Here is a 22373-nt window from a genome sequence, read left to right on the forward strand (position 1 = left end):
ACATAAGCTTGGGGGGGCCATGGTCCCCCCAAAGCTTTTGAAACCCCTATATAATACTATATAAAAACAAGCTGGCCCTGCATATGTATTAATTGGCCCCTCCAAAAAAATTCACATACCTAGTCTAATGTTAGTTTTAGTGGTTTCCCCTTTTAAATATGTTGTGGTTGTATGATCGATCAAAGGGCTAAGGCAATTATCTCTCAAAACTACATAGAATGACACACTAGCACAAATGATAAAAATATTCGATACCATAAGTATGTCTCAATCTTATTGGTTGATGATTGGATGTACCCAAAGCATGTTACTATTAGGATTAAAGAAAGTATATGAAAGTAATGAAAATAATTAGCTAAGTGGGGTTGTCTAGCAAATTATGGCATATAGAATGACTAAAACAAAGTAAAAATATTAGTTACCCTTCAATCATTAGCCTTTGGTTCAGCAAGTGACTAAAGCAATTGTCATATGTTTTATTTTGTTGTGGGTCTTATGCATCATACAATGCTAATTTCTTTATAGCATTCCTTTTGAAATATGACCATTTTTACAATTAAAATATTTTAGTTTCTCAAGTGGACTTTACCCAACAAAACACACGTTTACTCAAACCAAAAAAAAAAGTTGTCAAGATGCTTTTTTTTTTAAAGTAAACAAAAGTGCACTATGTTTATGCATGTTCAAATGTGAAAGTCGCTAAAAGTTTATTGTTTTGCTTAAACTAGTGATTTTTTTGGTGACATTCTTAGTCATTAAGCTTCATTTCTTTATTTCTTTTAACACTATCTATCCCACACATATGTACACATAAATATATGAGTTATGACTAATGTACAAACATGTAATTCGGTCCCCCAATTTAAAAATCCTGACTACGCCCCTGCATGTGAAATAGAAAAGAAAATAAAATAAAAATCTCCTACCATCTCTCTTGATAGTTCTTTTCAGTATGATTATATATTTATTCGGATTTTGACAAATTAAAACTCGTATAGTTTGTAGTTAATGTACTAAAAAGAATGGAGCAGTTAAAGTTGCTATTATTGAAATTTGAAATAGGTGGCCTCACCACCGTATGGGCGCGGTATTGCATGTGAATTACGATTAACGTGTCTATCTTTAATTTGTCCGAAGCCAATGCAAATATAGATTCACAGTTCAACTTCAATTTTGTTTGTGTATTCTTACTTATCGTATATGGAAATTACCCATTGAGATCAACTTATAATTAATACATGTATACCATATAGTAAAGCTATCATAATTTAATATTTTTCAATGCCGACGCAAAAACATGCCTTACGCACAGAAATTATGGACATGATTCGATTCTCATCAGTCGTCAGTGAATTTGCAAAAGGAATTAAAGTTAGGTGAGGTACCTTAGGCTTTCAGCCGTGTTTTATCGGTTTTTTAAAAATAATTTGGAAGTATTTTGAAATCATAGAAGAAATTATGACGTAGATTGTAGAATTACATAGAATAGCGATCTACATCAACTTGCACACATGCCTTATGAAATGGGAACATAACCATGTGAGTGTGGTAGTTCATCATCATTGAATATTCGTCCTGCAGCCAATGCAGCTATGCATTCACATTTGAAGTCTTGACAGAATTAATAAAAGAAAAGTGTTAAGTATACAACATTTTCACAATAAACCTTAGGTGGCAGGTTATTACTCTTTTTTTTTTTTATTATTTGAATCCCATTATTGAAATTACTTTTTGGCTCACTAATAAAAGCAAGTAACAACCTGCCGCCTAAAATTTATTATGAAAATATTGTGGACATAGTATTTTTCTTAATAAAAAGGCCAAAACTCATGCTAGATCAATCAACAATATAGGGGGAGGGGCAAATTACAATTAAGCCTCCCGTAGTTTAGCTATGTTACAATTTAGTCCATGAGTTTTCAATTACTATATTGGACCTCTCTAAAGTTTAGATTAAAACGAAACTGTTACAGTTTATCCTCTCGTAGGCTTCTATCCAAATTAACAAATTAATCTTATATATATTACAAAAACAAATTACCCCATTGTTTGACTTAACAATTGAGTTCCATAAGCTTTATGGATTTTCACATTTTGAACTCTAAAGTTTGCATTTAAATGAAATCGTTAAGGGCACTTTAAAAGGACTAAGGATTTCATTTTAGTCCAAACCTTATTGAAAATGCAATTAACACCCTAGAACAATATTTAAACCTAAAAATCAAATTGTATGTCTTAATCACTTTTTAATCCTAAACTAGCACTAAGTCCAAATATAAGTGATTAACCGAATTTCATATTGTATACATATTTTATATGAACAAAGGCATAAAAAAAATAAAAAAATAACAAGCAATCAAAACATCAAATTAACACCACCCCCCCCCCCCCACCCCCCCGCGCGGTGAATACCTCTCTGTCGATAACACCATTGGAATCTCCACTAGAAAAATAGTTGCCGTACAAGATTGATATAGACCCTCCAAGCCTAAATATCCGTAAGTACTTAAGCCCTTCATGTTCCAGCTAGCAACCGATTTCGCTGAGTTCATTCTTCAACTAGTCATGAAGTCCACGCATTGGGATCGGGAAGCTATCAAGTCTTCTCGAATTTTCGGTTTAGTTCCAAATGGTTTCCAACCCTTTAACAAGCTCACAACACTCAAGGTTTGGTGATGGGAGTGAAGAAAACAAAATCCTCTCAATGATATGTTAATGGTGATAAGTATGAAGAAGAGAGAATGTGGGGCATTTCTCTAGGTCCATGGTTACCTTTCAACAAGGTAGGATGAAGAAAATATGCTCACTATGCTCTACAAGCTAGTCTATCTGTTTTTCTCACGTCCTCCATGCAGAATGTGAGTATTGGCTTATATGATTTAGTTGCCCAATGAGCAGAAAGTTTTCTTCAATTCTGTCTTTAAGCAAGTCGTGAGCTAACTAGGTTGCGTGCAGGTTGAGTTGCATCGTGAGAAGATTCCTTCTTATTTTCGACGTGTCTATGTCATGGGCTAAATAAATCGTGAGTAGGCTATGTAAAGTTGTGATTTTCAATTCTGTATTTCTTGGCTTTAATTCCATGTCAAACTTGATAGTATTTTGTTTAATCATTTACTTGTATGTTTGTGGGATTAAATGTAATGGGTGTAGTATTCAGTTTGGTGAAGAACTGTGAAGATAGGGAATTTTGTGACTTACTCATTGGCTTGCGACTACTACAACCCACGAAAGGCTACATGAGAAGCACATGATGGAAGTTCAAAAGATTGTTGTGTTAGAGGTACTTCATGACTTGGCCAACTTGGGACTGATTCACAAAACTCACTGACAGCTGGAATTCATATGTGATACCTTCCTTCTTTAACCCCACTATAAAATCTCACATTACTTACAAAATTATAAGAAGAGTTTCAGAGATAAAACCCTAGAAATCCATTGGAGAGTTATAGATTGTCACTCAGCAATCTTCTACAGATTTCTTTTCACTATTTTCCCTTTCAATTTCCGTATCCTATTAGAGGAACTTAGCCTAAACACAATCCACACCCATTCTTGGTGTAAGGAGTTGATTTGGAGCATTTGGAAACCATTGGATTCATGCCAATCTTTGGTAGAAGCAATTGGTGTTAATTGCTAGATCCCACAAGCTAGAAAAGACAAGATTCGAAGAAGTTCGTTGGAAGATTTAAGCTTGGAGGGCTCAAGTATAGTGGATAGCTTAGGATTGGACGGCCTCTTTATATTTATGTACTCTAACTAAGTTGCTAGTGGATCATTTCGGCTTGTAGGGCCACAGAGTGGTTTTCCCACCGAGTTTTTCGGTTTTCTTCTTTGATAACAAATCGCGTGTTTATCTTATGTTTGCACTCTTCTTCCCTTACTACTTGTGCTTTTACTTAATTGTTAATTACGTTTATCGATGCACTAGTTGATAGTCTTGGATAATTACTTGGAAAATTTGGGTAGGAAAGAAAGGCAAAAAGGACAGGTTTTTTGGGAACAACACTATGTGTAAAACCTTAAACTTTCACATAATACATAGCTTTTAGAGTGAGGGATATTATGTCCTTCACTCGCTATAGTTTTTCATCCCTTTCAAAGGGTTTTCCATGTATATCATACTTGTTCTCTACTTTCTTCCTTTTTGCCGTTATACTCTTTTGTTGTTTTAGTGTTAAAGTTTACATTTTTATTGCCTATAAACCTTTGACACTCAAATGTACTGTTAGGCTTTTAGGTCACCTACTTTGCACGTCTAAAATCTAACTCTTGCACGTATTGTAGACAAATTATTTCCTCCTTGCAATTAGCTTGTGTCACAATTTTGTCTCAAAATATTTTCACGTTCTACATTTTCTCCCCCCTAAAGTTTGGACTACAATAAAACCCTTACGCTATTTTGGAAAAAAAAAAAAAAAAAAAAATCTCTAACCAATTTGTTTTAGTGCAATCTTTATAAAGTCAAAATGTTGCAATTAAAATTTGTCAATAAGGTGCACAAGGGCCGATCATTGGGTGAGCCCTAAATGCACATAATAATAAGGATTAAACTTTCCTAATTTTTTTTAAAAAAATCATAGAAACAAAACTTATTACATAAAATGATGTTTAAATTTTTATAGAAGCAAAATAAACATAATAAGTGTAGCAAAAACTTAATCACGAGGGATTAAAGTTTCTCCAAAAATAAAAATTATTACATAAAATTAGAATAAATGTATGAAAATATCATGTTAAAAAAGGATAAAGTTTGGATATAAACTTGATTGTAGTCTAAAGTCATGTGATGTTGGAACTACACAATGTGAGGATAGAACCATCAAATGTGATGTTTTGGTAACTTGGTATAGTAGGTTGCCTACTAGTGGGTACTGAGGTACCATAGAATTACCCTATATAATTTAATATTCTTTTCATATTATATTATTGTTCCTTGAGTAAAATTTGTTGACTATGCCTCTTCCCAATGATGTCAATTGTTAGGACATATGTGATTCACTTATTAGGAACATATGTCACTATTTTATGTAATTAGCTTATCTTTTGACAAAACGCACTTTACTTGTATTTGGGTAGATCTAGGATGTGTTTAATACTTCAAGAAACTGTGTTTCAAGATCAAGTGTTGAAGACATACAAGTCTGAAGAAGTGTTGTTCGTTAAAGCTTGACAGCTAGCTATCCATCGAGCTTAAGAAGCTGTTCCAACCCCAAATCTCGACAGCTGCTCGATAGCATCTCGACAAACAGGTATCTGTCGAGCTTTATGAAAAACAAAATTCCAGTTCTATTTTGACTCTAATCTGTGATTATGTGTTTGGACTTTCTTTTCTTCTAACCTTAAACATATAAAAGGATTATTTTAAGGGTCGTCAAAGCATATACAAGTTGCACAAGTGTTGAGCAAAGTTTGTTCAAGCAATTTGTAACCAAGGACAAAGTTTTGCCCTAGTTCATCATTCTTGTGAAGAAGTTGTTGTGTATGTGCACCGTAGGGTTTTGTGACCAAACATTTTCTTGATCTTCATTGTTAGGATGAACTGAATAACTTTGCAGCCAACAATCTTCTCTAGTTGGTGATTGAAGTCGCGTATTGGGATCTGCGCATTGGTTAGTCACATACTTGGGAGCCGTGCATCAAAAGGGGAAATTGTCACTACAGAACAAGTCCAATTAAGTATTGGGGTAATGGTTCAACTGTAGATTTGTATAAGGTACTAAGATTCCTTTACTTGTAACCGCTTGTTTTGATGATAGTGGAATTTCGAGAATAGTGACCTGAAAATCACCCGGTGGGGTTTTTGCCGTTAGGTTTTCCCCATTCGTAAACAAATCACCATGTTATTTATTTTCCGCTGCACAATTAGTTTATTGGTGATTTGTTTGTACTACCACGCATTTGCATGATTAATTAACTTAATTAATTTACTTGGCTAAATTAATTGATTAAATTATCACAAGGGGTCAATTCATTTTTGGCCTATCATCAATGTATTAAATCATTTGAATCATTGTAATATTTGCCAAAGAATCTTGTAGCTCAGTTGGTTGGTACCTTGCACATCCAAGATTTAAATCTCCTCTCCTTGATGTAATTATAAAAAAGAAATAAAGAAAGAATAAAAATACCAATTCATCAATTCTTCAATTAAGAAAAGAATTAAGACCCTTTTTCTATTTTATTTGTTTCATCAAGTCAACTCTTTCTCATTTTTTACAGTATACCGGCCACCCGCCACCTGAGTATAAAATAATTATTGTTGCTTATATGTTTCTAAATATATGTTTAAAATAAATATGTTTATAAATATATGTAGGTTAATTTTTCAAGATAAAAGACTAAATTACACTTTTGATCCATATATTTGTGTTATTTCCATCATGTTCTCTTAAAATTAAGATTTTTCATTTTGGTTCACTAAGATTGATTTTATTATCAAAGCACTCCTTGTGACTATCTTCATGATTTATATAGCCACCAAGTACCAACAAAACGACATTTGTTCTTTTGTCATGTTTCAACTCTCTTAACGGCCAGATTAGCCACAAACATTAAACTAGCGAATTTATTTTTCCTAAATAAGATGGGAAGAAAGAAGCTCATTTTAATTTCCTTTTACTTGCGGGGCCAGGAAGATCAAATGGGTCTAAGGGGTCTTTTATGTCATATTCGGCAAGTAATAAACTCAAAAGTTGAGATTTTATTTTCATTGCTATTTAATTGGTATTTATCAAAGTTTGTATACCCCATTTGGTATAAATCTATGGCTGCTAAATTTTTAGCTATAGCCAATAAATTATGGAGCTTCATAAGGAAATACAGAGTTCCTGTGGAGATTCTGGATCAATTACTAAGAAGACATCTAACATACCAATAAAATAAACTCAAGTTTTTTTTTTTTTTTTTAAGTTAATTAAGCAATAAAATTACAAAGTCAACATGTTGCTTAATGCTTGACTGATCTCATCATTAAGAGAGGAGAAACAAAACAAAAGAAATTATGTCCTTTTGTTTGTACTAAATGGCTAGATCAATCATGAAGATGAGTAGAATGACTGTTTTGAAATGAAATCAATCTTGGTGAACCAAAATGAAAAATCTCAAACTTAAGAGATCATGATGTAAATAACACAACTTTAAGGGACAAGATTGTAATTTAGTCTTTTATTTTTAAAAAATAACTTCAAAATATCTATAAACATATAAATTTTAAACATATATTTAGGAACATATAAGCAACAATAATTATTTTATGTAAGTACTACTTCAACTCTAAATTTTGTTCCTTCAATATCACATTTGCTCACATGAGGGGTGGTGTGTTGTAGCTTATGAGAAACGGTGGAGTTAATGAATACAAAATTTAAAATAGAAAAGGGTCTTACTTCTTTTCTTCCCTTTGAGAACTTCACCAATCACATTATGGAAGTATTATTCAAAATAACCATTTTGAGAACAAAATCAATCTTAGTGAACCAAAATGAAAAATCTCAAACTAAAGATATCATGATGAAAATAACACAAACGTTAAGGGACAAAAGTGTAATTTAATCTTTTATTTTAAAAAAATAACTTCAAAATATTTATAAACATATAAATTTTAAACATATATTTAAAAAAAACATTTAAGTAATAGTAATTATTTTATGTAAGTAATACTTCAACTATAAATCTTGTTTCTTCAATTTCACATTTGCTCATGTGAGGGGTGGTATATTTTAGCTTATGAGAAAGAGTGGAGTTAATGGGAAAAAAAAAATAATATATATATATATATATATCTAAATTAGAAAAGGGTCTTACTTCTTTTCTTCCCTTTACGAACTTCACCAATCACATTACGTTAGCATCATTCAATTGATATTTTTTTACCCCAATTCCACTTTTACCCTTTGCATTTTGACCTTGATTTTTTAATAAAAAATCAAATATAAAACTTTCCCAAAATTTAATTTTTGATTTGAGAATTTTTTTAAAATTATATTATGAACGTAAAACTTTTTCAACATCACATTTTGACCACAGGCTTTTTCAAAATCATATTTTGAGCCCCAAGACTCAAAAATTTAACATCGACCGCTACATTTCTATTAAATTTTGGACAACTAAGAAAAACCTAATCTTTGAGATCCAATTTGGATTAAACTTCTATGATGATAATTTATTGAAAATAACTTCAACTAATTAAATACAACCTTTTTTTTTTTTTTTTAGAAAGTTTCAACTTATGGCGTCCGTTCCTGATAATAACTCTTTATCATCAGACCAAGACAGCAATCGGTTTTTTGGTGTAAGCGGGAATTGAAACCGAGATCTTTTATTAATCCATCAGAGACTTTATCAGTTAAACTAACTAAAACCCACAATTAAATACAACCAAAGCAACGTTTCAGAACCTAAAATATGGACCCACCTCTCTTAAACTTATGGCCATAATAGTCATACTTCAAAAAATTAGGACACCACTACCGCAATGCAATCCAAATACAACTCAAATTCCAACCATTATCTACTCCACTTACCAGTGTCTTAAATGATACATATAAATATGCTAATTCCCTACAAACATGAAATAGCTAGTAAATATTTATTTATTTATTTTCTAATAAATTATTATGCATTTAAAATAAAAATAAATCTTTCAAATACCGTATTGTTAGCCGCAACAACACCACTGAGAATAAATTGTCGTTACGTATATTAAATTTAGACAATTCCATCAAATTTGTGTTGTAAGATTTATTTTAAAATTTAAAGCCAAATACAAATTCAAACCTTTTGAGACCGAGTATTGATAGGTGCATCCAAAAAAATCAAGATAACCACTAACTGAGAATATTTAATGATACCTATTGATCTAACGGAGATTATAATTGGCAATCATAGCACACCAGACACCACTCTTGTTAGTTTAAAAAAGAAAAAATATAAACTCTGATGTAACAAATAATTACAAGTATGGATCAATTATATAACAAAATAAAAAACAAACTACTCCTTTGTGAGTACTCTTTACCCATATATTCTGCATCCCATCACTCTCGTTTAAATAAGGAAGAAAAATCCCATTAGGCTACACACAAAATCAGATTTGCAGCATCGATCGAAGAGAACTCTCAAGTTGTGTTTTGTGGCAAACTAATAAACCAAGCTGGCTTAAGGTTATATATAACCTTACAAAGTCTGATATAGGACTCCTATTTCAATTAGAAGCAGGAACAAATTGTTGCTTGAAAAAGTCCTTTGCCACATAAAAGCCCAGAACCAAGTAGATATAAAGCAAACACGGCATTTTATCCTGGTAAACAAAGCAAATTCCAAGCTGAAACTACCGACTTGATAGCTTAATTCAAGCCACGTTTCTAACAACTTCAGACCAAACATTTGTAAAGTTTAGTAACATTTTCAAACTAACAATGTCCACAATCTATCTTTGATATTCTACCGAACAGCAACGCAAAATCAAATTTCGATCCTATTGTAATTTTATTGCCTCAAATAGTCACATCACTGGGCCTTTTCTCCAATTGTGAGAACAAAAATTCCAAGTCTATTACTAACACACATGGTGGAGACAATAATAATACAACAACAATAATAATAATACAACACAAGTTGGACATCCTTTGGATCAAAGCAATGCTTCTCTGGCAATGTGAAGTCCTTTGTTTTCCAATTTCCATAGATGCAATACAAGTACATAAATTGTTGTGCATGCCTCATAGTTCATCCTGCAAAGTCATGAAAATTTCAAGATTAAGATGTAGAGTTCTTGTGATATTTTTTTCAGACTAAACAAGATTTAATTTCTCAGACTAATGAGATGGCTTATGGTATAAAATAAAATAAATCCTTGATTGTTGCATCTCTTTCTGGATTATAATTTGTATCGCTATGCAGAGACCGCAGACTTGCATGATATGAGACCCTAGAATATTGCCTTTAGTTAAACAAAGGCAAATAAGTTTCTTTTCTACAGCAGGTTTCTAGGTTCCTCTTCAAATGGAAGTCAATTTTATGAGGTCTAGCAGTTAAGCTCCAATACCATCTCATGTAAACCATCAATGCTTTTAATCAGCAGTTTCCAACGTAAAAAGATCATACCAGTAATTACAAAATAGTGCTAATAGGGGTGAGTTATCACTCTTTGGGGGATCCATGACAATGAAGAATATAAGAGAGAGAGAGAGAGAGAGAGAGAGAGAGTCAACAGATTCATTCTTACATGGTAATCATCCATGTAATCACGTGGATCGTGCTGCAAACAAAAAAAAAAAAAAGGGGATTTATTGATTGTATAAGGTTACAATAAAATTTAAAAATAAAAATAAAAATCTAACAGATAATATAGATTTGATGTGTGCTCATGCATATGTTCTCTCTCCATGTCACACTATAAACTAATCACTTTATTGCTCCAGAGTCCAAATTCAGTACTACCTTCAGTGGTGAGTGAGGAGACTTATTACCAATTTTTTTTTTTTTTTTTCTCTTCTAGTTCTTTTATTGTTTTATCTTCCAATAAAAATCTACAACTATTAGACTTCCAGGCCACAGCTACGAAAGTCATGAAGAAACAACAATGGCTCCCAATCAGTTAATTTTGAAATGTCTAAATTATTAAAAGAAAAAACCAGGCCTCATATATAAAGGAACAAATAATAATTTTAACTCAACTCCTAAAAATAGATCTACACCTCCATTGTAAGTAAGGCAACTATTCAAAATCCATAACAACTAGTAATATATGCAGAAATATATTTCACAGATAAGGTAGATGAGACATAATCATAAAAAAAAGATTACCCTTCTGCGCCTTCTATCTCCGTACCGACGATCCCTCTCCCTCTTTCTCCGTTCACCATCCTCTCTTGCTCTATTAGCTTCCTATATAATCATCCAATTACATGGTCAATAACTGAACATTCAAAAGAACACTGCTCAGTGAAACTACAATGAGACACAAGCATCTAAGCATCGCATTTAATCACCTCTTCTTCTCTAGCCCTTCTCTCTTTCTCTGCTTCCTCTAAGGCTTCTTTTTCAATCTGAAATTTCATGCATAATAAACATATAAGTTGAGCATTTTCTTTGAGTTAAGAGACGATAAAACTCTCAAGCAATTGCTCACCTCCCTATTTGCAAATATCTCTTCTACTACTTGTTTTGCATACTCTGGGTCATCACAAATCAAAATGTTGTCATAAACTGAACCAGCCTTTACCTGCAATGAAATTGATCAGGCTCCACCAATCAACAAAATTAAGATATTCATTAAGGCTGTTCAAATTAGATATAAGAGATTAAAATGGCCTAGTCTTGGACATAGGATAGAGCCGTAGTAAATTCTGAACTCTATGATAGGTATAAACAAATGTAGTACAGCAACAAGTACCAAGATCCTAAAAAAGGGATGAAGAGCTTAACCCATAATTATCACTTAAGCTTATCAACTTTGCCATTCAGCTTAATAAAACCTACAGTTCTCTTTGTCAACATGGGATAGAAAACAGCAATGTTGTTCACCTAGCTGATTATGAAGGATCTGATAGATTGTTCTTTCCTAATAAATTATATGCAGTTTGTTGGAGTCCAGAAGAACAAGAAGTCTTGGCACTTACCTGCCATACTTCAATTCCCACATATTTTATTGGCTTTAGCACATAAAGGTCAGGATCATCCTCAAATTCTGCAGGAATTTAAAAAATTAAATCAGTACCAATATACCTCTAAAGATTTATAAGATCTACATTAAAATCCTAAGAAAATAGAAGTTTGGCCTCTCAACTTGTACAGATTGTATCATAAAGCTAGAACGAAGATGTACCATTTCAAGCACCTTCCCCACCCCCCCCCCCCCCCCCCCCCCCCCCGGGCCAAAAAAAAAAGGGAAAAGAAAATTATAGATTCGCACATGTGCACATGTATATCTATGTAGGGTTACTTGGTTAAAAAATCCATGATATCTACTACAAGTCTGCAACTTAGAAGCCTTTTAATAAACAATATTTACAATGATTACTAGCAAGCAAGTAATTCAAGACTGGTTGATTGTATCAACAGGTTGACCAGATGCTAAAATCTTGTCCTGGTCCAATAGAACTATGCACTGGCCATAAAATAAGTGCTACTATTTTATAATCAGACCATTTGAAATTGGGTCAATTTGGACATGAAAGATGGGTGGTGACATGGGCCCCAAAGAGAAATAGTTACTGAAGAATAAATTTTGATGGTTATTCAGCTCTCTCTTTGATAAAAATAACTTCAAATGTTATAAATTAACAGTTTACAGAGCGATAGCACATCATCTCTCCTTCAAATTTGCATTCAATTTTGATCCAACAAGCACGTGAAGGGAAAGCATAAGTATATAAACCAATACCTTATTGGTCTTTTTTTTTTGGGGGGGGGGGGGAGGGGGGGGTGTGGGGGTGGAAGAGAGAGAGAGAGAGAAAGAAAGGAAAAAATCTATAGGAAAGAATGACAAGGCTAACTAGAGATGGTCTTTCAAGCACACTCACAGGTTCAATTATTCACCATGTTAACCTTGCCTTACTGGGAAGATTACTTAAAAACCCTTTATATGATGTTTGAGTCAAGGAATCCAACATACCCTTGGCATCTAGATTCTAAGAATATGATGCTCGAGAATGTAAATTTTTGGAGATATAATAATGCACATGTTTGGCTTGATAAAGAATTAGATAAAATTCTCATAAAAATGACATTATCATGTTTAGCTTATTGCCTCGTTCTCAAGAGTCAAGCATCTTGGGAGGAATCATTTTTTACCTCAAAACACACTTCTACAAGAAAATTTTAAAATCCGTTTCTTGAAAATACCAATAATATTGTCTCAGCAACTCAGATGAAAAGGGAGTAAAGAATTTAGAGTAGGCATTATTTTCAACATGGGATATCTTAATATCACAGAATGCCCTCTGCTCCGAGAAGGCTTTGATAGTATGAGCATGTCTATTAATGTGCAATCATTTATGTGATGATAGAGCTAATGATAAATGTTTATTGTGCTCAAACTATATGCAGAGAGTTCCAACTAGTTTAGTCTCAAATGCATGATACTATCTAGCCATCAAGAACTGCAGAAGAACAGAGAAATGTACCAGGGTTATCAATCCATGGAGTCTTCCACTTCCCCTTATAGTTGGGGTTCTTGATTCTCTGTAACATAGCAAAAATTCCTATAATTAAAAAAACGTAACAAAAGAATTGAATTCCAACTTTCTATGTGTGGCTTAAAGCACCTTGCGCTTCCATGGTCCTTTGTATGCTGGATTTGGAATCTTAGGTGGCTTCCATACTCCATCTTCTTCATCATCCCAATCATCAGGCTATCATCAGGAAAAAAGAGAAAGACATGTAAGAAAATCATTACCCTCATTTACAGCTATACATCAACAAATTACCATCCTTCTAGACATTATGTTCTGTGATAATCCCCACTTCATGAGACAGCAAACATACAGTTCATATCTTGTCATATATGAGCAATCAACATACCTCTTTGGCCTTTCGATCAGGAATTTCAGCAGGAATTGAATCGTATCCCTACAACATCAAGATAGATCATGGGTGCGTGACTTATGTAGTTAAAAATTAAACATCAATGTTTCAATATTGGGTTAAAAACAGTGTATGATACCTCTGGTTTGACATCATTAGGGTCGTCAATGTATTCTCTATCATCCCAGTCTGCTGGCTGTGTGAGGGAAGGCACATCAATAGATAAAAAAATAAAATTTAAAAATAAAAAAAAATAAAAAAAAACCCAAATTTTGTCACATAACTAGATATCTAAAGAATGCTATAAGATCTTATAATTCCATCACTGATTAGATGTATGATTTTTCAGAATAAAACATTTCTTTAATTGAAATATGTAATTCATTATTGGCGGATAACACCATCTTCATCCTGAATCAATTAATAATCCAAAATCCAAAAACATTGCCATCAAGGCCATACCCTTTTTGCTTTGACATCCTTAATTTTCCTTGGAGGAAGGATATCCCAATCTGAATACATGCTTCCAGAATCCCATTCTCGATTGTCAACAAGGACACTATAACTTGCATCAGGCCTCAAAATAAACGTGTAGAAATGGGTTAACTTGTCTGTTTCACATTGTAGATCCTTTTTTAAAGGATAATTTTGCCCCTGGTAAGAAAGTATAACATGGAGTTTTTTGGTCTGCGTGCCACATATATCCGGTCCAAACATGAAACTGCACAATAAAATGTGAACATTCAGTATCTCTCTATATATCCCAAAATAGTAACAAGTTATAGAATGACATTAAACATCCCAAAGCTGAGAAGATTGAAAAACCTGATTAAGATAATTAAAATTAATAAAAAGAAGAAAAAAAAAGTAAACAGCATGAAATCCTGACACACAAAATTATTCTAATGTCAACAGAATCAACAACACTGAGATTGTAGTAAGTCAAATGATTTGCAAAGAAAGAATCGAATCATTGGATGATAGAAGATATAAAAAACCAACAAACCTGTATGGAGTATCACCGCCAAATTTCTTCTGATTGACATAGCCAGAGAGAAGCTTGATGTAACCACCACCACATTCAATGTCCTGTTCAAATTTAATAGAATACTGGACCACTAGAGTTCTATTTTGGTTGCTGAACTCCGGCATCTTTGCAGATATTGCATAATGCTTGGCATCATTATATGTCTGAATACCTGCAATTTTCAGGAATCATTAGCATCCGCTGTAATTCCAAAATCCTAGTTCACACCAGCACAAAGACTGCAGTGAGATAAAAGGCTACATTAATTTAACCTTCTTAGTGACTTAGAATTGAAAACAACCACAAAGCAGTAAGAGGTAAAAATATGCAAATATGTGAATTTACATTACCAGCTATGTCAACAACACATCACTCAAGTTTCTATAATTCTCTTTCGGCACACCCTTGACTGTTGATTTTCTTTATCAAACCAATGCAATTTATGTAATCACCCACATTGACATAGGCTAAAATTTATAAATTCTTTCACTTCTATAAGTGAAGTACTATTATGTAACCGATACTTAAAAGGTTAAACATACACCAAGTCACACACATCTAGTATTATAACGTCTATAAATCCAGAAAATCCTAAAAATGAAAATAAATAATCTCACTTACTAACTTTTATATCAATATTAGTAGTCTAACAGTAGTATTAGCAAAACTTCATAGCATTACTATGACTACTCCCACTACTATTGGTATCGTCACTATTATTGATGTTAGCCAAGTTGAAGTGAACAAAAAAAAAAAAGCCAATTTTGCAACAATTATATAACTTTCCATTCCTAAAAAGATAGGCTTAGGCACATAGCATAATAAAGGTCACTTTTTTTCTTTTGATAAGTATGATAAAAGTGACTTGAGTACCTTTATCATCAGGATCCGCAGACCATTTTCCTGCTGTGTACTTAAACGTGCCTGCTTTCCCTTCAGCCCTTTTCCAATCCGATAACACCCACCTGCTCTTCCACCCATCTTTCCTCCACAAAAATCACATAAAATCATCAGAGAAAAAAAAAACCATTTTTTTCCAAATCAATTTACTTGAATACAACACAAAGTCCACACTTTTTTTAGGGTCCCTTAGGTTCTGTACACAAGGTTGCACTGACTAATGAACCACATGGTTGAAATCAACTGTCCTCAGTAGAAGATAACACTATATGTATTGTATTAATGAATATACCATTAGTTGAATTTAATTGGGAAAAATAAGGAACTGCAACTAAGTTTTAAATTTTTTTTTTTTTTGGGGGGGGGGGGGGGGGGGGGGGGTGGGGTGGTGGGGGAGACACTTCTATTGTCTTATCAATTACTCATTTCAATTAATCAGAATCATCAGATCAAGTTACAATTTTTTTTCTTTCGGGTGCCAACATAAGAAGGATAAGGAACAATAATAAAAATCTAGAGTTGACCCAGAGTTGACCATTAAATCACTCATTTTTTAAGCAATCTTCAATAAATCTCAGTGCCAAAGAATCAAGAAACTAAATAAAAACTTACAGGAAATGATTAAATTCTTTATTTTCTGACAGCTTAAGTTATTAAAACCTCCAAATAAATAAATAAATAAACCTTATTTTTTTCGAAAAAGTAAAACCCAAAAAAAAAAAAACAGAGCGACCCAACAAAACTCACACAGATTGATCCAAAAACAAACAATCTTTATGAACCAAACAGGAAAAGAAAATGGGTACCTTGGAAACGCTCCTCAAAGAAGATTTCAGAAGAAGCAGTGTGAAAGAAAAAGAGAGAACTGAGGAAAAATAGTAGTAGCAAACGAAAAGGAAAAGGAAGAAGAGGGTCTTCCATCTCTATGATAGTAGTGGTAGTATCTTGATTTTGCTACCAAAAGCAAGAGCTATGCATATTGTTTTCACTCCACCAGGAAAGTGAGCAATAAGTAGTGACTAGTGAGTAACGAGCACTGCCAAAGTTGGCTTTTTAACTTGGTGTTTTTGGAGTAAACTACTTTTAAGGTTGAAGTGGGAGTGGGGTTCAGAATTGAAGACTAATGAATGAGATGTTTCTAGAACTGGTTTATTATCCTAGGACCACTTGGGTATGGATTTTTTTTTCTTTTTTTCTTTTTAAGGTTCAAAATACTGACTTGTATCTCTCTCAAAAAATAAAATAAAATAAAATATACTGACTTGTATAATATAGTGTGTTACAGTTCACTTACTCAAAAAAAAAATATTTTGTATTAAATAATATTACATTATTTGTATCAAAATTTGATAAATAATAAACATCGTGCAAAATTAACCTTACTTTTTTTTTTAAGATTGGTACTTTTTAAAGATTGGTTAGGAATATTTGCTTAATTAAATAACCCTATTTAATTCCCACAACCTGGGTCCTCAAACCTCACCCCAATTGGCGGTGGTAACTGGTAAGTATCAACTTGCCCAATTGGGGAGTACTTTGGTATGGCTTTTTACTTCTTAGTTCTTTGGGTATATAATAATTTTTTCTTTATTTTAGGTGTTTTAGGGTAGAAAATTTTTTACTCTTTTATTTTTGTTAACCAGGAAAATCATATTCCTCTGTCTGACATTATTAAAATATCCAAACCTCCTGAAATGACCACAAGAAAAAACTCTCAAAAGCTACATGCCAAATTATCAAAATTCTCCAAATATAAAAAACAATGGGGATTATTAGATATAATGAATTATTTTAGTTATGTACAAATTTTTACTAAATTCTTAATACATTACTATTCTTTTTCTTTTTTTTTTACATAGATGGAGTTATATTTTTTTTTTTTTTGAGAAAGAGATGCAGTTATATTTTATAACTTATTTTTTCAGCAAAATCAAACAATGAAAATTAAGCTATACCAAACCAATCCTTACAGTATTATCCAATTTTACAAAAATAAAAGACAGCTCACTAGAAAGAATATGTTCTTCGTTCAGAACTTTAACCATTTTTTTGTGTTTTGTAATTAGTTTTTTTTATTATTATTTAATTTAAGTAAGGCTTATACTCAGTTCACATATTATATTGTTTTTATCACATGTTGTGTTGGTGTTACATTACATCCCTAATTAAACCAAACACGTTATTTATTTATAATGGTAAAATGCATTTATGCTTTTGAGTTTTTGAGCACAATGCCATTTCCAGCCCACATCCTCCATATGATCTTTGAAAATAATCTGAAATTGAACCAAAGTCTAGTCCTGTTTTGGTAACTTGTAGATTACTCCCAAGGGTCAACTTTCTTTTTCTTTTTCCAAGTCAATATGAATATGATGGAAATATTGTAGCTTCGAAGAAATTGGTTTTGGCCAATTCTCCCTCTAGACTTTGACTTGAAAGTCGTTTTCTTTGAACTTTCAGCGGTGCTTCTTAGTTCTTTCCCGTGGAGGAAACGGCACAAAGATTCTTTTTAATGCTTCTTTAATAAAAGCGCGTCCGGCAAGATTTCTCACCCAATTCATAACTTTTATTTGGTTGGTAGGGGTTGGAGAATTGAGGAAATGAAAAATTAGAAGGCAATAGAAAAGTGGGTGATAAAAGAGATTTAAAGCCCATTTGGTAACAGTTTTTTAATATCGTTTTGTGTAATTCAAATGCTAAGAAATGTGGGTTTGACTTTTATATTTTTTTTCTTTGTGTTAGTTAGAAGTTGAAAAAGTGAAATGATAGAAAAAAAAATTTATTTGGTTAAGAAGAAAAAAATAAGAAGATAAAAAATGTAAATTATATAAATTTACTCTACCCTTAATATATATAAAAAAAATAGTTTAAAAAATAAAATAAAAATAAAAACAAGGAGGAGGAAAGAGAGGGCAAACGGGTAAATTCTCATCAAACCCCTCTCCCTACTCCCATTTTCTTCCTCATTAGGAGGAAACAACATTCTCACCTCAAATGGTAGGTTTGGGAAGAAATTATCTAGACTCCACCAAAATATTCCTCCCTCCCCTCCTTAAACAAACACCTGTAATTTATCCAAACTAATCGCTACCTTAATGATTCCAACAGGGATATAAATTATTCAAAAAAAAAAATTCCTTTTGTAACTATCAAAACAAAAAAATAGTTAAGTCACTTATGTGCGTTTACTCCTAGTTGATCGCTACTGTAGCTATAATGGTTCTAGCTGTGGGAGATTTGTCCTCAATATGGCGTGGATTGCAGTAGGCATGGGGTATAGTGAATACATATATATAAAGAGTTATTTTAAATATATGTATTGCAAAATGAATAGTGAAATGTAATGTATATTCTAAAAGTGAGATGGCTAAAATAGAAAAAAAAGTGACTTTTAAATACAAAATTTGGCCAAAATAATTACAAACTTGACGGGAATGCTCTTAATTTCTTGGTGTTGAAAATTGATCACTTACTTGTATATGTTATTTAAAAATTAGAGCCAAACCTATAGGTCGAAAGTTGTTAGCTTGATGATCATCGATGATGCAATTGGTTGTGTTGAGTATGTAGACCAACCTAAATCAACATCCGCCTGCAAGAAGAAACAAAAAGCACAAAATGAGATTTGGAAGATATTGATTAAGATTTGAATGCTCATGGAAAATCAAAAGTTCTTATTTGGTTTGTGCTCCTTTTGAGGTGTCACATTGCTCTAAGGCTGAAGTGCATCATAGTAAGGTTGAGATGCACACAAGGCCAGCTCAATGTATAAGGCAAGTCAGGCGACTGCCTTAAAGCCTTTAGATAAAAAATAGGATCCCCAAAATTCTAACTAGCCGGATGGGTTTTCTCAATGACTTTTCTAACTAGCCAGATGACAAAACTCTTATATTATCCCATCGAATTGCGTAATTGGAACATTCTCTATTAAATTCTTATATATCTCTCCAAAAATTAAAATCTATTATTTTAATTAAATTAACTTGCCTTTAGACTTCTAAAGTTATCCTTCATTTCAAAAATTAAAATCTATTATTTTAAATTTTTAATTAAAAAGTATTTTAAAATATCAAGTATGACTTTTACTCTCTCTTTTTTCTCTGTTTTTTTAAGGATTGTGAAGAGATTTGTCATTTCAATTATTTTGGTACTTAATAAATTTTACATTTTAATTCTAAATTTGCAAGTTATGTTTTTACTAATTATGGTTAAATTTTGATAAAGAAAATCTTATATAAATTTAAAACATTCTAAAAAGAAGGGAATGCTATTTTTTTTTTCAAACTTCAAAAGACCATGAGAAGGGAATGTTATCCCAGTTATTATAAACTAGCCTTATCACATGTTTTGTGTATTTAATGAGATTTTTTATTTTTTATTTTTTGGGTTTACAAATGTGGAGGTGAGAAAAAAAAGGATTTAGTAATAAAAAAATGGTACATTTGTGAAAAAAATCAGTTTTATTTTTTTTTATATTTTTTATAAAAAAAGAAGTTGGTATTAGTATTTGACAATTAATGTGAAAGAGAAATATGGAGAGGAAGAAAAAAACTATTTTTTTTTTTAATTTAACTAAAATTTAAGAGTTTTGAATTACTAATTTTACATATCTAACCTTATAATTTAAGCTTTAAAAATGGAAGAATTTAAAGATATTTTGGGATCAGGATTATTCCGAAATTGAGGATTCCAAAATTTCCTCTATGATTAGTTGTTGTTTTTTTACCATTCGTTCTCTCCAATTCTCATCCACATCTTTAAATCTCACCTTATTTTTTTTTTTGCTCTTCCTCCCTTTCTTTGCAGCTAAACACCAAACCCAAACCCAAACCCAATTCAAATTCAACCTCACTCGCTTTCATCTTCGAAGATAGGCCCGTCAACAGCTCTTCAGTTTTACGCACTGAAAACTATTTCTTGTTTCTTTTTTCTGGTTATCTTTTAATTTGGTGGTTTTTTTTCTTACGGGCAAAGTGACTAAAACTTTATGGCATTGTTCCAATTGCTTCCATGTCCTTCTAGGGAATCTGCGCAAAGTACTCCATCACCTCCCTCCTCCCCTACCTCTTCTTATTACGATGTGTTCCTTAGTTTTAGCAGTAAGGACACCCGCAAGAATTTTATTGACCATCTCTATATTGCTTTAAAACAAAAGGGTCTTATCGTCTTCAGAGACGATGAAAGACCTGAGCGTGGAAAATATATTTCACGAGAACTCTTTCAAGCAATAGAAGAGACCAAGTTTGCAGTCGTTATCCTCTCAACAAACTACGCTTCCTCAACGTGGTGCTTGGATGAACTAGTAAAGATTGTTGAATGCATGAAACAGAACATGTTGACAGTTTTGCCAGTCTTTTACCATGTGAATCCCTCTAATGCACGGAACCAGGTGGGTATTCTTGCTTCAGGGAACCAGACTTTTGCTGAAGCCTTTGCAAAGCATGAAAGAGATCCCAAAGTTAAGATTGAGGATTTGCAAGCATGGAAAGCTGCTTTGAAAGAAGTTGGCAATATATCTGGATGGCATGTACAACAACACAGGTAACATTTTACATTTGTCTTGGCTACTTTGTTCACATTATTATATCTGTTAACGTATATTATGTTATGGGCTTTAGGCCCAGCTAGGTTATTTGTATAGCACACTTGTACTTGTACTACATTTTACTTGTACCGCACACATATGCCCCCTATATAAAGGCACTGATATATATTCTTTGATTTGAGAAATACAATACAATCATTCAATATTTCTAACATGGTATCAGAGCCATTGCTCTAACTTTCTTGTGTCTTGCAATCCTGTCTTTGTTGGTATTTTCCGCTGCCTCGACTTCATCTGTCAGTAAACCTTTTCCGTGCCCTCTCCTGACTGCTCCATCGCCGTCAGAGGTGCAAAGGTTGAATCTTCACCGCCAGAAGCTCGATCACTGCCACCAAGATCATTGCCTCCGTCGGATCTTCCACACCGGATCTCCGATTAAGACATAAGACATATCACCGGGTAGATCTTAAACCAATCTACACAAAGCCACCGGAATCATCATCATCTGACCATCCACGCGCCGCCACGCGCCGGTCAAAGAATTCGACAGCTTTTCCACGCGCCATCCATATTTCTCCGATCAACTCACCACCGCCGTCATCGGAATCGCCTTTCTCCGATCTACATCACCAGAGAAGAATCGGCCTCATCGGACTTTACACGCGCCTTCACGCGCCGACCAAATCTCCGACGCGGGTTGACTCACACGCCGCTGTGCACCTACTGACATCATCGCTGACGTCATCATTACACGTCAGCCCTAGCTGAGGTCTTCGCCGCTGTGCACCTGCTAACATCATCGATGACGTCATCATTACACATCAGCCCTAGCTAAGGTCTCAGCTGACGTCATCATAGTAGTTGACCGTTGACTTTGGTTATTGACCGTTGACCATTGACTTTTGGCCAGAGTTGACTTTTTGCAGTCCAGGTGCTCCTTACCTCGTTTTTCGCGTAAATTTCATTTTTGCAGTCTATTTTTGCATATTTTTCTTCTAAATGAAGAATAAAGACAGGTCTTCTTCTTGTTGCAATAATCGTCGCCGACAATCTAGCAAACGTTTTTACAATTTTTGCAAACGTTTTGGCCACAATATTGAGACTTGCTATCATCGCAAAAAATCAGCTGTTTCAATTTCTACTGCTACTGTTGCTAACACTGAGAGTGTCCAACCAATGGCTCCCGTCTCTACACAGTCTAAGTTTTCAGAACGCACTTTCACCATGTCCACAAATGACCTTAAAAACATCATCGCCAATGTCATTCGTATGGTTGGTAATGCATCTTATTCCTCTTCTCTCTCAGCCTTATCTGGTATGTCTCCTTCCTCTTGGCTTATGGATTCCGCTTGTTGCAATCACATGAAACCTCAC

General features: G+C 33.2%; 2 protein-coding genes across 3 annotated transcripts; one reads left to right on the top strand and one right to left on the bottom strand.

The window, feature by feature from the left end:
* Positions 1 to 9459: 9459 nt before the first annotated feature.
* Positions 9460 to 16527, bottom strand: LOC126702771 (calreticulin-3-like). Of its 2 annotated transcripts, XM_050401622.1 has the most exons (14): positions 16261 to 16526; positions 15428 to 15535; positions 14534 to 14726; positions 13990 to 14248; positions 13667 to 13723; positions 13525 to 13572; positions 13269 to 13355; positions 13128 to 13185; positions 11622 to 11689; positions 11132 to 11224; positions 10992 to 11048; positions 10807 to 10887; positions 10226 to 10258; positions 9460 to 9731 (listed from the first exon to the last, which is right to left on the bottom strand). In XM_050401622.1, exons 1-14 carry the CDS (start codon positions 16373 to 16375, stop codon positions 9720 to 9722), a joined length of 1269 nt encoding a protein of 422 aa, XP_050257579.1. In that variant the 5' UTR covers positions 16376 to 16526; the 3' UTR covers positions 9460 to 9719. The 2 variants fall into 2 exon arrangements, with proteins under 2 accessions (XP_050257579.1, XP_050257580.1); XM_050401623.1 differs by lacking the exon at positions 10226 to 10258 and having other exon boundaries at positions 16261 to 16527.
* Positions 16528 to 20441: 3914 nt separating this feature from the next.
* On the top strand, positions 20442 to 20999 carry LOC126703817 (disease resistance protein RPV1-like). Its single transcript, XM_050402888.1, has one exon. It carries the CDS (start codon positions 20442 to 20444, stop codon positions 20997 to 20999), a length of 558 nt encoding a protein of 185 aa, XP_050258845.1.
* The last annotated feature ends 1374 nt before the right edge of the window (positions 21000 to 22373 follow it).

The sequence above is a fragment of the Quercus robur genome, chromosome 10, assembly GCF_932294415.1.
Source record: "Quercus robur chromosome 10, dhQueRobu3.1, whole genome shotgun sequence".
Classification (NCBI taxonomy): Eukaryota; Viridiplantae; Streptophyta; class Magnoliopsida; order Fagales; family Fagaceae; genus Quercus; species Quercus robur.

Bases quoted from the DNA above. Each gene is read 5' to 3' on its own strand.
- LOC126703817 (XM_050402888.1), top strand. From the start codon at position 20,442: ATGGCATTGTTCCAATTGCTTCCATGTCCTTCTAGGGAATCTGCGCAA.
- LOC126702771 (XM_050401622.1), bottom strand. From the start codon at position 16,375: ATGGAAGACCCTCTTCTTCCTTTTCCTTTTCGTTTGCTACTACTATTT. The intron at 13,724-13,989 runs GTATGGCCTTGA...TCCCTCACACAG, and splicing joins AGGATGTCAAAGCAAAAAGG to CCAGCAGACTGGGATGATAG. The intron at 13,186-13,268 runs GTGCTTTAAGCC...GCTATGTTACAG, and splicing joins AAGGACCATGGAAGCGCAAG to AGAATCAAGAACCCCAACTA.